Raw genomic sequence first — 17,053 nt, 5'->3', positions numbered from 1 at the left:
TCATTTACAAATCAATATTGTTTGTATGCACAGCAATTTAAAAAAAAGTGAACAGTGGGGTTCAGCGATTCGGGTGAAAAATTTGGGTGCACCTAACTTTTGTGCTGGTGCACCTAAGAAAAAAAGTTAGGCGCACCAGTGCAATCATGGCAAAAGTTAGTCTGGAGCCCAGTACATAACAGGAAAACACCTTCATCGCAGGGCATCCCCCCATGTTTTCGTTTTCTTCTGTTATGAAAACACACTGCTGCAATTGTTGGCCTCTCCGATTTTCTCAAAGAACATGAAATCCTGCAGAGCAACGCCAAAAGTATTCGATTGTTTTATTCAGCAACACACCACATATTTCAAAATCAACAATGTCCATCTACATCGTGAGGAACGAGGAAGCAGGCGCCCATCAGCACAGCTTTCATCTTCACGTCCAAGTCCAGCGGGAACTGGATGCCAAAGTTACTGGTGTCAGTGAAGGTTTCCTTCAGAAGGCCGCCCCACTGCCTGCTGATGCGACCAATGGGGGTGTCGCCATCTTTCCCCTTGAGCTGAACAACAATAAGAATACCAGCGTTCGTCAGCCACAATTGCTTTCTTAAACACTCAAAACTGTTCACATTGTTGCTGATTTGTTTAAATTTGTTTTGCCTTCTTACTGAGAAATATGAGCTTAATGTGCAGTTAGCTTACCAGGAGATAAAACAGCTTTTTTGGTCCTTATGAAAGGTAACACAATCTGACCACCAGCAGCACTAAGGATCATTCACTTGGTGTCAAACTAATGGGAAAAATGTGTTTCCGTGAATGCTCTTTAGTGTTGGAAAAGTAACTGGACGAGTGGGAGAAAATACTGACAAGCAAGCTCACCAAGACACAAGAAGATTACGTAATAAACAAAAATCAGGCTCTGCTGCAATCCTGGGAGATTAGCTGACCTGATCTGCTGTTTAAGCTGCTTTAGCCTGCCTACAACTGCAATTCACCTGCAAGCTGCTTTGCAACAAACCTCCACCAAAGCTCCTCTTTTTATAATTATTAACTGCCCAATTATTAGTTGACTTAATTAAAATCATCATCAACATTTCTGTGACTGTTACCAGTCCTGTTTAGATTATCTGAGTGGATCTGTAACAAATCACTGTTGGCTGATGGATGAAATTTACTCAGAGTTCGGTTTCCCCCCACAAACAATGACCCTCTGAGCTCACCTCAAAGTTGACATCTCCACAGCAGTTGCAGGCAAAGCAGGGCCCCTCCAGTCTCATGAGTGTCTCCTTGTTTGCTCCCTGGATGGAAAACTTTGGCAGGAAAGGGTGCCAGTCCTGTTTGACGTACCCTATGGTGGTCCCAGGTGGAGCCTGGACCTCCATCTGTTGGTCACATAGTTAGTTAGACACATAGTAGCTCTGCACAAAATTAGAAAGCTATTTCACAGAGCTTCGTTTGCTCTCTTTCCTGGACACTGACAGCTATAAATAAAATGTCACGCTGTCTGCATCTGTTCCACAGTGCATTTACTGTTGAGGGGGAAAAGCAGATCAAAGTGGTAAACACACTGACAATTTAATAATCAAAGTCTGCTGATAATAACATTTGAATTTGATGTTCTAAACAGGCTGTAGAACAGTGTTTAATGGGTGATCACAAAGATCTTGAATCAAATGCTTTCCCTAAATTTGGCCTCAAGACCATCTTCTTGAGCATGCCTGGATGGACTACGGTTAGTAGCTGTTAATTTTTTGACTGCTCACTGGAAGCCTCCTTTTAACTGCTTACACTGTGCACTCTGTACATTTCACCATAAAACTCAAACATGCATAAAAAGCAAATACCAGTGTCCTTGTCAAACTGACTCCAATTTCACATCAATGATCACTAATGATACAGGCAGGGTCTGCAGCTCCAATCGACTGTCAATGCAGAGAACATTAATCTGCATGCAGCTGGTTCCAGGACAGAGCACACTGATAACTCAGAGCAGTTTCTTTGGTCACCTGGACCAATCAGCAGTAAATTAGCCCACTTCCCACCCTAAAAACTACTTTAAATCCAGCAGGGTTAACAGAGGCAGGCGAATAAATCAGACTTGTATAGCAGCTCCACTAAAAACATTCCTGAAGTATAGAAGTAAATCCTGAACAGGAGATGAGCTGTTGTAAGTGTAAGTGTCACAAAATAAACTACAGAGCTCACGTTTCTCTTAAAATCTTCAGATTTTTCCTTTAATTTCTACATTACATTAAAAACAATTCATTGCCCCTTATAAAACTGTAATGTCTTGATTTATTTGCCTTTATCTGATCTAACTTTTGTATCTATCTTTATTTAATCAAAAAAAAGTGATTAGGTATGTCTTAACATAAACTACGAACAGAGTGCTACAGAAAGTGAACAGAGTGCTACAGAAAGTGAACAGAGTGCTACAGAAAGTAAAGAGTTTATTCTTCCCTATTTGAGTCTCTTCAGATATTTGCTATAGCTACAGATTAACCAGCACATCTAGATCAAATACAATAATCCAGATATGATGGATGAGTACTCAGATTTCACACCAAAAATGCTTTTGACCGGGAACAATATTGGTCTAGGTGTGGTAAATGAATGCAATATGACTCCATTAACCTCTTTCAACACTAGCCAAGTCACTTCTACTCAAACACAGAAACATTAGAGTGGACTGACCTCTTGCAGGTAGCAGGGGCAACAGCAGGAGGAGCAGCGGAAAGGCCTGATGAGACGGATAACCTCCCTGTCCATGTTGTCCTTTATTTTCATGTCGAAGCTGCGCAGAGAGCCGTAACAGTTCCTTTCGCAGCAGTCACTCTTCTCTTTGGCCTCGTAGATCTTTTGACCCAGACTGTTTTTGATTTCATACTGTCTGTTTTTCTCAAAACCGATGAATGCTGGGCGTGGTTGGGAAAAGAGAAGGGAAAACGGTGAGCAATGAAGTAACAATAAGTAAGGAATTTCAAGGGCAGATATAATTTTTCTTCCATTCGTTTTCATCTTGAAAGGCTTTAAGCCTCACACACTGCTGCTTATGAGCTGCTGAAGGATTAAATATTCTGTGTTGTACAAGATGCACGCCTCACCTTCGACTTTCTGATGGATCAGGATCTGGTCAATCTAAAACCGAAGGAGAGAAAGCAAACTGAAAATAAAGCAACTCTGTGGCACATCCTGCAATCTGAAAGTCTCTTCCTTCTAAAAACAATTAAAAGCACATATCAGGCATTTTCAATGCAAATGACCTTCCCATATAAAAATTCATTCTTTAAGCCATAGAGTATTTCAGCTCCATCAGACTCTGCTGGTTAAACAAACATACCTTCTTTCTCTTTGTCTGCAAAGCTAATCAAGCACTAATGTGTATATAATGCAAGCTTGGGAGGTGTTTCCTTTAATATTTGCACAAATAAATCCTATAGAGGGATTTTTAAAAGAAAATTTTTTGAATGTGATCTTTAACTGGGTTCAAATGGCCAACGGGACTGACCTCGCGTATTATTTTAAAAAGGAAACTGACTTTGGTGTCACACATTTCCAAATCCGAGATGAGATTAATGATCACCAAATAGTGCAGCAAACTACTGTACAAGTATTTCAATGGTGAGCCAATAACAGAACTACAAAATGCTACTTTTACCCACAACAGTCTTAAACATGTGACCTTTTCTCTTACTAAGAGGTCTATGAGAGATCCAGGAACTGTATCTGTTCACCCCCATGGCCAGCAGCTTTTCAGGTTCATACCAAATCCAAATAAAATGGGAGGATTAAATGAGTCATCCGGCCCCCTTCCTTCCGGTTAGCGTATAGCCTCAGGGTGCTGGACGTGGGGTGAAACCCTCCATGCATGGTAAGGAGCTTTCTTGTCTTGATGTCAGTGGCTTCCCTCTCTTTGTTACCATCCGACTACACTTCTCCAGCCCGAACAACATTCCGATGTCATTGCTGCATATCCTGTTGGTGTGGATCAGTGAATCGATGTCTCGTTCACTCTTGGCATACAGCTTGATGTCATCCATGTACAGGAGGTGGCTGACAACTGCTCCGTTCCGTAGTCGGTATCCGTAGCCAGTCTTGTTAATGATCTCACTGAGGGGGTTCAGGCCTATGCAGAACAGCAGTGGGGACAGAGCACCTCCTTGGTAGATCCCGCACTTGATGGTGACTTGTGCTATGGGCTTGAAGTTGGCCTCCAGTGTTGTCGGCTACATCCCCATTGAGTTCCCGATGAAGGCTCTCAGGGTCCTGTTGATCTTGTACAATTCTAGGCATTCCAGGATCCAGGTGTGGGGCATTGAGTCATAGGCCTTCTTGTAATCAATCCACTGCACAGGTTGGTCAGTCTGGTCTTGCAGTCTCGGCTGACTGCTTGGTCTGCCAGTAGCTGGTGTTTTGTCCCTCTGGTATTCTTGCCCATCCCTTTCTGTGCCCCGCTCATGTATTGACCCATGTGCCTGTTCATCTTAGCCACTATGATGCCTGACAGGAGCTTCCACGTGGTGCTGAGGCAGGTTATTGGTCGGTAGTTGGAGGGGACCGGTCCCTTCTGGCCACTGAGCATTGCCGTTATGGGTTGCGTCCTTCTCCCATATGCTCTTCCAGTATTGTTCTGCCTCCAGCCTTGGTGGTGCTGTTCTCATATTGTTCCCCTGCCACTGAGAGTACACCTTTGCTGGTTCCGTGGAGAACAGCTGGTTTATTCTCCTGCCTTCTATCTCTCTGGTGTACCTCCTCAAGCGGCTGGCCAAGGCTGTGAGTCTTTGCTTGGCAGTTTCCAAGGCCTCAGGTATGGACAGCTTGCTGTATTTCTTAGGCACCTTATTTGTCGCACCTTTCTGCAACTCCCTTAGTTGGCTAACCTCCCTCCGTGCTACCTTGATCTTAGCCTCTAGCCTCCTTCTCCATGGAGGGTACTGCCCCTTGTGGCTGTTCAACTTGTAGCCAAGCATCTCACTGATCACTGCTGCCGAATTGTAGATCAGCTTGTTAGTGTCGGTAATCGTGGTTGTAGGTATTGCCCGTAGTGCTGCATTAACATCATCTAGCAGACCTTCTGAGGGTACTTCACGTAATCTTGGTAACCGGCTACGGGGGTCCAGGTTTCAAGCTTGGCCATAATCCTTTCTTTCAGGTCAGTTCCTCTCGCACTCAACAATCCTTCTCCTATCGCACTTGGGGCTTGGTACCCAATCTCGGGTGGGGGTGATGATATCTCCCCCCTGACCTGGCGTCCTGGCTCCCCCTTGCCGTAGCATTTATGTTGTACCTCGTCAATCTCTAGCTGTGAGAGCAGTCCCTTCTTTCGAATGTTGGAACACTGAGCTACTAGTTGTTTCGCCGTCATTGTGGATGTTGGGTATCGAAGAATCCATAGGTCCCTCATCCTATTCATGTAGCCCCTTCCGCCGGGGTTACTTGCGTAGTAGCATTCCAACAACGCCCTGTTTTATATATATATATATGTCACACAGCGGAAATTTGTGTTTTTATGTTTTATCAATCTGTGTATTGGTACATAGTGTTGATTTTATTTGCATGATTTTATAGTGATATTTATATTGCATGTTTGTTTATTGATATTTATACTGCATGGTTTTATCCTCATATTTATATTTGTGTTAATGTTGTACCATGTTCCTTTAACCCACTGTGGACTAAACAGTCAATTGTAGGCACCTGTGAGGTGGGGGCGTTCCCCAAGGTGGCCTATCAGCCGCCAGGTTGACCTGTTAAAGGGGATAGCGAGCGCAGAGACAAAGAGAGTGACGCACGAAAGGTGGGCAGGAGAAAAAGGAGCGCGTGCAAGCCCGCACGTGTGTGGAAGGAACTGCTGCCTGACTGTGGGGCAGGGGCGGAGCGTGGGGGTGGCTTACTGGGCTTAAGCCCGGGTTGTTTTGTCAGAAGCCCGGGGTCTTTTGGAGTGTAATTTTTTCATAGTTAGATGCCTGGCTGACAACTGTATAAAACAAAAAGTACACACAATATTCGAAGCACATAGTGCACACTGTGGGAATTTACGACTGTGCGTGAATCCCCCCTGATATTGGTATGATCCGAGCTCAGGCACTAAGCGACTGAGCGAGAGGGCGGGGCAGCTGCTGCCAGCAGTGAGTGCGCTGTTGGAGAAACGGAGCCAGCCATACTAAGGAGAGCTTAAGTTTGACCAGGTACCAAAGCAAATCATTCCTACTGTACAAATAATGTAAATATGACGGTGCATCATGAAAGATTGATATCAAACTGATCACTTGACCAATATTACGTTACTCGCTCTTCAAGTGAATCAACAAATGGCGAAATGAAAAGCCGAACAAATGCTATTTTTTTAAGAGAGTCTTAGCTTACGTGTGTTTATTTCATATTTTCAGTTCTTACCCTCCCCGACTAAATTGGTTTCAGTTATGTACTGAAATATAAGAATGGACATTAGAGGGTTCTTTCAAAGAAAAAACTCAGGTAAATGTTATTTTATATATTATGCTTTGTATGTTGTTCAGTATATTTCTATGCAAAACAAGAGGGATTTCAGTACACAGCAGGATATTCACATTTGTAACCAGATATTTACATACACTTTAGGGAGAAAACATAAAATATTTTTACTGTACAACATCAATTTAGAGTAAATTTTTGTTTTAGATAAATATTGAAATATATTTTGAATTAGTTAAATGTCAGAATAAAGAGAGAGAGAGATCTATTTTTATCACTTTCATTAAATTTAGGAGTACATATACACTAAGTTTATTGTTAATTAATAAGAAAACTCCAGACGATTCCATTCTGAGCTGAAGAAGCTTCTGATAGGTTAGTAGAGTCCATGTGAGTAAAGTGGTGGCACAGCTGTGGATGCATATAAGGCAAAACACAGAGCCTGTTTCTTTGAAATGGGAAAACCAAGCGATATCAACCAAAACACCAGAAAAAGAATTGTGGAGCTCCATAAGTGTGGCTCAATTTTGAATACAATTTGGTGCCATTTACAATTAAGAAATACAGATAGTTTCTCTCTTTACTCTTAAAGTTAACAAATATGTTTTTATATTTATCAATCAAAAAAAATAAACATTTAGTCTGATTTGATGTTGCAATTAAAAAAGTGTTTGTGTTTTGATCTGAAGAGTTTGTAAATATCTGGTTTCACCTGTATATTTGATGATTGTCAGCACACAGAGGGAGAGAGAGGAACAGAGAGGGAGATGGAGAATGAGGACAGAACAGAGATGGAACAAGAGCAGGTGAGACACACATGTTAGTCAAATGGTCGTTTGCCAAAAGTATCACCGTATCATAGGTACTCATGTATCTCGTACCTAGTGTTTCTTTTTAGGTTTGTTATTTTTCAAATTCTATATTTATTAAGTTTTGCAGGCTTGTTTGCACAACAAGGCTAAATAATTATATAAACTTTTCTCAATCTAAATAGTGGACTTTGGTAGAATTAAACAAGTGTAGTGCAGGTCTATGATGATTTTTAGTGCTACTATCATCTAGTTCTGATTGTGGTTCTGTCTTGGTTAAATCCCAAGTACTCCTGATTTTGAACTCTTGTAGTCCTGTTTTAATTCTGGATCAGTTCTGGGTCTGGTTGAATTGGGGTTTAGTCCTCATGTCTTGATACAGCCCTGACCCTGTTCTGCCTTGCTGCTTAATTAAAAAAACTAGTTTAAGGTGTCCTGCACATGTGATATATATTTTTCCCTATAAGAAGACATTCTTTTTTGAACAAAACTCAAAACAGAGCCTATTAATCTTTCACTCATTTCTAACCCCCCCCCCCCCCCCCCAAAAAAAAAGAAAAAAAAAAATCCCACATGCATACTACCCTTTTGGGCTAAGCCCCGGGTGTTTCAAATGTCTGGCTCCGCCTCTGCTGTGGGGTGCCGCGAGTCGTTCGGCGATCCACTCCCAACGCAGGAACGGCAACAGTCGGTGGCGATGGCTGCAATGCACAACAGGGCAGGGATGTCCTTCTGCCTGCATCTGACGGTGAGACGAGGGAGGCCGTGTTCAGGTGTGGAGTGGGGCGGGACTGTGCGGCGACGCGCTGTCAGGAGGAGACAGGTCTGCGATAGGAGCCCCCTCCCTGGTCTGTTGCTGACGAGTTTTACCATACTGGAAGAGAAGTTCCTCTCCTGTCTCTTTCATATAAGGACCATTCGCCCATGTGTGGCTGGACTGTGGGATTATGGGACTATGGGAGAGTAATTTTAGTATATGGAAAACATGTTTTAGCCTTGTTTTAATATTGTATAGTTATTTCTGCCGGCAGGGTTTTTAGCGGGTTGCAACACTACTTTTATTGTATACGGGGAATTTTATCTTGTATTTGTGACTCTGGCTGTGTTTTTTTATTATGGAAATAAATGGTGTTTGAAGCCAGCTTAGTTTCTGTGCCCTGAGCGCTGACCCACCCACTCCCCTTTTTCGCTTGTATGTATACCAGACGTGGTGGTGGTGAAGATTTAGGTCCACCAGTCTTAGTGAATATATATATATATATATATATATACACACACACACACTCATATTTTGCTCCATTGCGGTTTATTTCACACCTCAAACATTTAGTAAACAATTAAGCAAATACAAGTAATCTGCAATAAATTACAGGTAGTAAGAAAATAAACTACTAACTCTTTTACGCTACGTCCTCCACACCTACACGGGTATTTTTGAAAACGCAGCTGTTTCGTCCACACATAAACAGCGTTTCGAATCACCGAAAACTGAGATTTTTCAAAACTCCTTTTTTGTGTTTATGTGTGGACGAGGAATACAGAGTTCGTCACCCAATGTCAAAGGTATGTGCCTTTTTTCACGTCACGCTGTGCGCCACGTTATTGTTTACATGAGAATTGCAGAATGGCAGATAGAGACAAAATACTGTTACTCTGACTATCTGCAGGTTTTACACGCTTACATACACGCACGCAGTTACAGTCCCTCCATTTACAAAGGCAGATGTGATTATTTTACGTGTAGTTGTTTTTTTTCCCTGTGTAATAATATTCAACATTGCTATCAATACATTTTTCAAAAAATGCCTCTCTGTGCAAAATGGGTTCAAAAACATAAACAGCTGTGGGATACTGTTTGTCCGTGATTTGAACAGGTGGAACAAATCGTGGCAGGATCAGCCTGATATTATTTGTATCCCGCTGTAACTTTACTGTATACAGAGCTAACATCTCCAAAATGTCAGGAGTAGTTAGTTATTACAGCAAGTGTTTGTGAACTAAAAATCACAAATGTGGGATACTGTTTGTCCGTGATTTAAACAGCCCAGCGCTGCTCCCAACAAAGGGAAGACCAATTCTGCAGGGGAGACCTACCTCGGCACTTGTGCAGGTGAAACCAAAGGGCAGATATGCTTCACCATATTTTCTAGTCCTAGGCTTAGAATGAAGTTGGTTTGGAAACATATTCAGCTATGCTTCATCTCCTGCTTTGCGTTTCTGTAGGCGCCCGTGCTAGCAGTGTCCAAGCGTTTTGTTTTTCCCCCCCCCCTTTTCATCCCGTGCCCCCCCTGCCATGGCTCTGCGCCCCCCCCCCCCCCCCCCCCCCCCCCGGGGATGGGCCCCACAGTTTGGGAAGGTCTCTACTATCCAATGACTGATATAACACTAATAGAAAGAAATAACTAGATAGATGAAAGAAAGACGTGAACAAGTGGAGCCTACAGTGAATTTTCAGAGCTCATCTTGGAAAAGCAAAATATGTTTGGCACAAGAGTGCATTCAGATCATAATTGTGACTCCAAAAGCTGCTGAACAGGACAGCATATAAAACAAAACAACAAAAAACTGCACTGGTTTAACCTTTCTCTGCCCTACCTGTGTGAGGTACTCAAGTCCAGGTGGGACACCAACGGGGACTGCTGGACCTCCAGGAGCTGGTGAAATCCCCCCTGATGGGCCACCGTATTCAGGGCCTGGAGCTGGTCCTATGGGTACTGGCTGGTACATGACCGTAGGCTGTTTTTTATAGCCCATGTTGAAGCCCGGTGGATGGCCATGACTGGGGTGTCCATATCCAGGAGAAACTGGACATGTACCTCCACCGGGCTGAGACATGGGGTAGGATGACTGGTTTGGAGCACCTGGGTAAACTGGAGGGGAAATCTGTTCAGATATACTGACAGTCTGATTTGACTGAATTTGAATATATGAGCTCGGTTGTCGCCATACAAACTATGACAGTCAAACTTGAGAAAGTAGAGCTCAATATTTACCAATATTTAGCACAAATAAGAAATACAAGGGGGAAATGTAAGAGATCACAAAAAACTAAAACAATCCATCAACTCTGAGTATGAATGACAATATAAATATACACACATAAAAACTACGCTACATATATATACCGGTATATAAATTCCCCTCTCTATCCTTCAAGCTCGGGTCCTCTATCAGAGGCCTGGGAACCTGAGGGTCCTGCGAAGTATCTTAGCTGTTCCTAGCACTCTTCTGGACAGAGATCTCTGATGTTTTTCCTGGATTTGCTGGAGCCACTTGCTTAGCTAGTTACCACTGGGATCACTGTTACCTTCATCCTCCACATCTTCTCCAGCTCTTCTCTGAGCCCTTGGTATTTCTCAAGTTTCTTGTGTTCCTTCTTCCTGATGTTGCTGTCATTCGGACCTGCTACATCGATCACTATGGCCGTCTTCTTCTGTTTATCTACCACCACTATGTCCGGTTGGTTAGCCACCACCATTTTGTCCATCTGTATCTGGAAGTCCCACAGATTAGCTCGGTCCTTCTCCACCACCATGGTTGGCATTTCCCATTTTGACCTTGCGACTTCCAGGCCATAGTCAGCACAGATGTTTCTGTATACTATGCCGGCCACTTGGTTATGGCATACCATGTATGCCCTGCCAGCTAGCATCTTGCACCCTGCTGTTATGTGCTGGATAGTCTCTGGGGCATCTTTACACAGCCTGCACCTGGGGTCTTGCCTGGTGTGATAGACCCCAGCCTCTATGGATCTTGTGCTCAGAGTTTGTTCTTGTGCTGCCATGATTAGTGCCTCTGTGCTGTCTTTCAGTCCAGCTTTGTCCAGCCACTGGTAGGATTTCTGGATATCAGCCACCTCTTCTATCTGCCGGCGGTACATACTGTGCAGGGTCCTGTCCCTCCAGGATGGTGCCTCCACTTCCTCGGATTTCTGCTGCCTGAGGTATTCACTGAGCACGTGGTCGGTTGGGGCCATCTTCCTGATGTATTCACGGATGTTCACTGCCTCATCCTGGACTGTGGTGCTGACACTCACTAGTCCCTGGCCTCCTTTCTTCCGCTTAGCGTACAGCCTCAGGGTGCTGGACTTGGGGTGAACAGCAGTCTAAGGACCCAGGGCTCATGTATTTTTTGGATATGTTTATTATTCCGTATGTTGTGTTTTGGTGGTTTTCTTTCCTTTTTTCCTCCTTCCTGTGTGTGTGATCATACGCGCTCCCGGATTTTTTGGGTCGCTGAGGGGACTGTGACCCGGAGGTGTTCCCGCACTGGAGGCTGTTGCACCTTCTGCTCGTTAGCCTTCACCAGCTGCAGCTGATGTCCTGCTTAGGAAGGTGGCGGGGCTCCAGTCAGTGCGGGATTATACTATGTTAACCCTGTAAAGTACCTCTGTTGATGGGTGTTTGTGTGAACGACATCGCTACTGTGGGTTTCCTGCTGAGCTGTGTGTGGTTTTGTGTCACCAGGAGTCGGGAGTGAAGAGCGTCGTCTCGAGGGGAAATCACGGAGCAGAATCGGGTTTTGTAGTTGTCACCTTTTTCACTGTTTATGGACACGTGCACTGTGTGGGATTCACAGAGGAATCGCCACTGGAGGCTGGATCTGTACATAGTTGTTGTTCTTCCACTCACTATAAATAAATCCACTGTCCTTCACTATAAGAGTCCAGCGTTTGGGTCCCACTTTCCTCAACTCCACGGTCTGCCATTGCTGACCGTGACAGTGATAACAAGTGAGTAGTTTTTCTTTTGGGGGGTGGACCGGATTTTTTTCTCACATTTTTAAAACACTCTTACATCTTCATATTTTCTCCCAATGAAGAAAGGAAAACAGTCAGCACAAATGTGAAATACAGTCACTTACCAGGAGCAGACATGGTGCAGAGCTTTTGTGGGTGGAGGAAGAAAAATAAGGTCACACTTCCCGACGCAATCCTATGGAAATTCTATGGAAAACTGAAAGGATAAAGGGAAGAAGAAGAGAAAAAAGGGGGAGGGGTGGGTGAGATAGAAACCAGAAGGAGGAGGGTGCACAGAGAGCGACAGTTGCACAAACATGAATGCTTAACCTTAATCGGTTATGCCCTCAAGGCGAGCGACTCGAAGTTGTGTGTAAATGTGCCCTGTCTGGGATCCTGACACAAAGCTTCACGGATAATATTCAGAGACAACCCAGAGGTGCAAAACAATCCTGACAAAGTTGGGTTCCAACTTGTGGCCCTTTTGTCCCTGATGGAGACCTACATTATGAAAATCAAAGGATTGGGCGTGCCCCGTGTCAGCGCAGGACTTGCAGCTAATGGAGCCCTTTTTTCCCCATTTATATGTCATTAAAGTACACTCAGGTTCCCATTAGAGCTCATTAAAAAGAAAAACACCTACAGCTTCTTAAAGCCCACGAGCATCTCCTGCCTCGTGAACACTCTTTATGTCGTAGTAAAAGAAAGAATAAGAAAAAAATATGTCTGTGAAGGTTCTCAGTCATCCAGGTCATCGTACTCTAAGGAGCTTGGACAGAAACGCGTCTGGACATCTTTAAGTTTCTTGAAGACGTTTCTCCAACCATCTGAGAAGCTTCTTCAGTTCTAAGAGCAAATCTGGGACTCTCCACCATTTGCTCTTAGAACCCAAGAAGCTTCTCAGGTGATAGAAGAAATGTCTTCAAGAAACTTAAAGAAGTCCAGATGCTTTCTTTCCAAGCTCCTTAGAATAAGAAAAATAAGGTCATGAACAGCACACACACTCACACAAAAATATCTCACCTCTCTGGCTGTTTCCCTTGAAGTGCCTTGAAGTGCCAACGACAAGAAACGAAACTTAAGTGGGGGGAAAGCAGAGGGTTCCTGCCCACTTTCTCTAACCTGTGCTGTAAGCCTCTCATCCTCTCACTTCTCTCTAGTCTCCTCCCCCTTTCCAGGATTTTAAAGCTAAGGTTTTGGTGGATCATTGAGCTGTGAACACGAGTGTTTTAGTGCACTGGGCGGGAAGAGGAGACTGGCGTCACCAGAGTAGACTTGTAGTCAAGACCGCCTAATCCGAGACCAAGACAAGACCAAGACCAGAGGGTATCGAGACCAAGACAAGACCAAGTTGAGACGAGACCGAGACAAAAAAAGTCTTTAAACTGCAGCCAGATGCTATTCTATATACATATGCAGGACACCTTAAACTACTTTTTTTAATTAAGCAGCAAGGCAGAACAAAGTCGGGCCTGTATCAAGACACAGGGACCTAACCCCAATTCAACCAGACCCAGAACTGATCCAGAATTAAAACAGGACTACAACAGTTCAAAATCAGGACTACTGAGGACTTAACCAAGACAGAACAAGAATCAGAACTAGATGATAGTAGCACTAAAAATCATCATAGACCTGCACTACACTTATTTTTTTAATTCTACCAAAGTACAATATTTAGATTGAGAAAAGTTTATATAATTATTTAGCCTCGTTGTGCAAACAAGCCTGCAAAACTTAATAAATATTTGAAAAGTAACAAATGGTATCTAAAAAGAAACACTAGGTACATGTTCTGATGAGTTTTGGCAAACAACCATTTGACTAACATGTGTGTCTCACCTGCTCTTGTTCCATCTCTGTTCTGTCCTCATTCTCTCTCTCCCTCTCTGTTCCTCTCTCTCCCTCTTTGTGCTGACAATCAAGCCAAACACCAACATCATCAAATATACAGTTGAAACCAGATATTTATGTACTCTTCAGATATGTCTATGAAGGTTCTCAGTCATCCAGGTCATCGTAGTCAAAGGAGCTTGCAAAGAAAAGCGTCTGGACTTCTTTAAGTTACTTGAAGACGTTTCACCTCTCATCCGAGAAGCTTCTTCAGTTCTAAGGTCAAATGGTGGAGAGTCCCAGATATAAACCTAGTGGGAGAAACCCCCCACAGAGGGACAAAAGGACCCCTGATGATCCTCTAATCGCCTGAGCCAAGGTGTGAAACTGGGTGTGGGTCCCAATCAGCCAGAGTTTCGGGTGAGTTCATTGTGAAACCTGGCCCCACCTTATCATGCGAATTCCTGAGATCAGATGGCCCAGGATGTGAGTGGGCGTTAAGGCGTCTGGGAAGGGATCTCAAAACTGGATTATAGATGGCAGACATTTTGCTAGATCCGCCCCTGCACAGTTACAGCCGTCAGCTGCGTAGAAAAAGATCCTGGAGTAGAAAGTAATATTAAATAAATTCTAACAACAGCTTATCAAGCTTAAACGTGCTGCTGTTGTTCAGCCGCTGGTTTCCTCTTTCTGGTGCAAAGTGGGCCAAAAACAAAGAAGAGAGACAGACAGAAATGAAACTGATCATTAATTACTTTCATGACTGAAGTAGCAGCAGGAGAGGGAGGGAGAGAGAAGAGGCAGTCGCTCCATATATCGGTTGTTAAGCTTAACATGGGAATGCTTTACAAACATTCAGAGATCAACTTACACACTTGCTTTACTTCTCTCTGGGTTAACTTCCTCAGAGATGAAATGCAGGTTTGGTAGCGAGGCTACAAATACACACAGCCGCTCTATCACGTGAGCACACTGCTCCAAAGTGCTACGGTTATGAGCAGAGTTACGCCGTGTCGCAAGTTTTGTGAGGTGCTTTTTTGATATTTAATGGATCGGATTACATTTTTTTTATTTTTCTCCGATATCCGATCCAGTAATTTAGGATCGGTCCATCTCTAATCTAAACCAGACACAACCCCAGCCTCAGCAGGTTGTCGGGGGTAGAGCGTGGTGCCTCAATACTGTGGAGTGGAGCAGGTGCCATCCAGCTGGATGAGTACTCTGACAGCAGGAGAGAGATCAGGAGCGAATAAGAGAACGGGAACACAAGAGAGGGTCTCATTGCACAGGCAAGTGATGAGATTCCTACTGATCAACATGATTTTATGCCTTTATCAAGGTTCAAGGTTCTTTATTTGTCACATGCATAGTTATACAAGTATAACACACAGTGAAATGTAGTCTGACACGCTCCTCGACATGTGCAAAAATTGGGGGGGGGGGGTGGAGGTGTTTATGGTGATAAAACTGAAATTATTTAGATCCAAAGTGAAGGTCAGACCTCCTGTTCATGCAGTTTTTGTGAAACACCTGTAGGGAAACAAGTGCTCACTTGAAAAATGTCTTACGTTATAAAAAGAAAACATTTTATGACCAAAAAAATTAAAGGTCAACATCACTGTAACATCATGTGTTGTGCAGAAACCCTTTTCTGGCTATTACTGAACCATACACAGTATAAAACATGGGCATAGCTTCCGCTTTGGAAAAAAAATGAAGGCAATGTGGAAGTGTCTCAAATCTACATTCTATCTGAAGGCCAACAGATGGTAGCTGTGGTTGCAAAACGAGTTCCAGTCATATAGAAGGGTATGGGGACACAGCTTCCTGTGAGCAAACACTTTGCTCCTGAGTTTATGGGCTCAGTAAGTCATAGTAAGTCATTTGAGAGTCATATTGAATAAAAATGGTGCCTTGGTCAAATTCTATTTCAAAACGGAGAATTATCTGTGGTATAAAGCCACACGTTCATTGGCTAATTTTTTCAATCACAGGTTACCCACATTGCCATTGAGCAATGGTTTTGCAACCTGCCTTTCTCACAACATCAGCTTTTTAGCAACCAAGATGGTGACAGCGTAAACCAACAGATGATGTCACCCTGCCTAAATCCATCTTCTGTCCTGTACATGTACTGAACACTATAAAAGACAGAAGAACAAATTGCGGCCATGTAAACGACAGCTTGTCTGGTTGGTAGTAATTCCAGTATTCCTGCTCACTGTCTGCTGTTCTCATTTCTCTGTTCAGGTTATGGAGGCGGTACATGGCGTGACCACGGACGAGGTTCATAAAGCACTTCAATGAAATGACTGGAACCCAGTGCGAGCTGAACAGCAACTAAAGGTCAGACCATCAAATAAAGAAAAAAAAAATCCCACTTGCCTGTTTTTTTGAAGCTAATGATAAAATATAAGCCATCGGAATCTATTTTATACATGTAAAATATAAATGGCCATCAAGGAAAATCAAAACAATATATGCTCTATATAAAAAGGCATTAAAAAAAAAAAAAGTAATAATGTTTACATATACTGAAGGTGGGCGAAGACAAAACTAATATTCTTGAAACAGCTTAGAAGAAAGATGACATGATGTGGTTTTAAATAGCACGTCTTTTGCACATAGGTTTTCTGTTTTAATACATTTGTAAATATTGTAGTAGAAACTGATCTCTGGTGGCCTGAACACAGGATCTCAGCTCTGTGGCTCTTTAGTTCTCTAAGAGAGGCTCTTACCTTTGTCCTACTGCCTGCTAAGATTGACCCTGTGTACACCGACACGCTACAACTGGTTTAAATATTTGCACAGCAATAGCAGGTAAAATATTAGGTGATCATGTATGAAAACAAACTCCAAAGCCATGCTTCAGTGTTCTTGAGGGATGGGTGGACATGTGCAGACATGTTCTGAAATACTATACATGAACATCTCACATGCTCCCAGGAGATGGAGCACTAAGATTTTGTATCTAACCCAGTAGCACTGCTGTTGTCTTTCACTCATGCTTCTGAACAACGGCATGGATATAAATAACTTTCTGTTAATAGGCAAATAGTACAGAAAGTTCAGACTGAAGTGAGGATGCCATTCAACAGTTAAAAAAAATAAAATTGGCTAAAAGCACGATTTGAATGGAGCTTGTTTTGAGGCGGAGCAGGAGGGACTAGATTTCCCCTACTAAACCAAAGCTCATTTTCTCCAAGTGCAACCAGATGGTCCACATTTAGGCCGACAG

General features: G+C 43.2%; 1 protein-coding gene across 2 annotated transcripts; it reads right to left on the bottom strand.

Moving 5' to 3' along the window:
* Window positions 1-56: 56 nt before the first annotated feature.
* Window positions 57-13,960, bottom strand: LOC146714941 (phospholipid scramblase 2-like). 2 transcript variants are annotated; one of them, XM_085451290.1, is made up of 8 exons: window positions 13,825-13,960; window positions 12,108-12,199; window positions 9,840-10,114; window positions 3,087-3,120; window positions 2,677-2,897; window positions 1,203-1,364; window positions 372-542; window positions 57-291 (listed from the first exon to the last, which is right to left on the bottom strand). In XM_085451290.1, exons 2-8 carry the CDS (start codon window positions 12,118-12,120, stop codon window positions 232-234), a joined length of 936 nt encoding a protein of 311 aa, XP_085307416.1. In that variant the 5' UTR covers window positions 12,121-12,199; window positions 13,825-13,960; the 3' UTR covers window positions 57-231. The 2 variants fall into 2 exon arrangements, with proteins under 2 accessions (XP_085307416.1, XP_085307415.1); XM_085451289.1 differs by lacking the exon at window positions 57-291 and having other exon boundaries at window positions 309-542; window positions 13,825-13,953.
* Window positions 13,961-17,053: the final 3,093 nt, after the last annotated feature.

Source organism: Copadichromis virginalis, linkage group LG3 (assembly GCF_057382275.1).
Source record: "Copadichromis virginalis isolate Kocher_CV1m ecotype Utaka linkage group LG3, C_Virginalis_male_GT1.1, whole genome shotgun sequence".
In the NCBI taxonomy this organism is placed as follows: domain Eukaryota; kingdom Metazoa; phylum Chordata; class Actinopteri; order Cichliformes; family Cichlidae; genus Copadichromis; species Copadichromis virginalis.
Note: the sequence above shows the minus strand (reverse complement) of the source record. Positions and strands in the feature narration are given on the sequence as shown.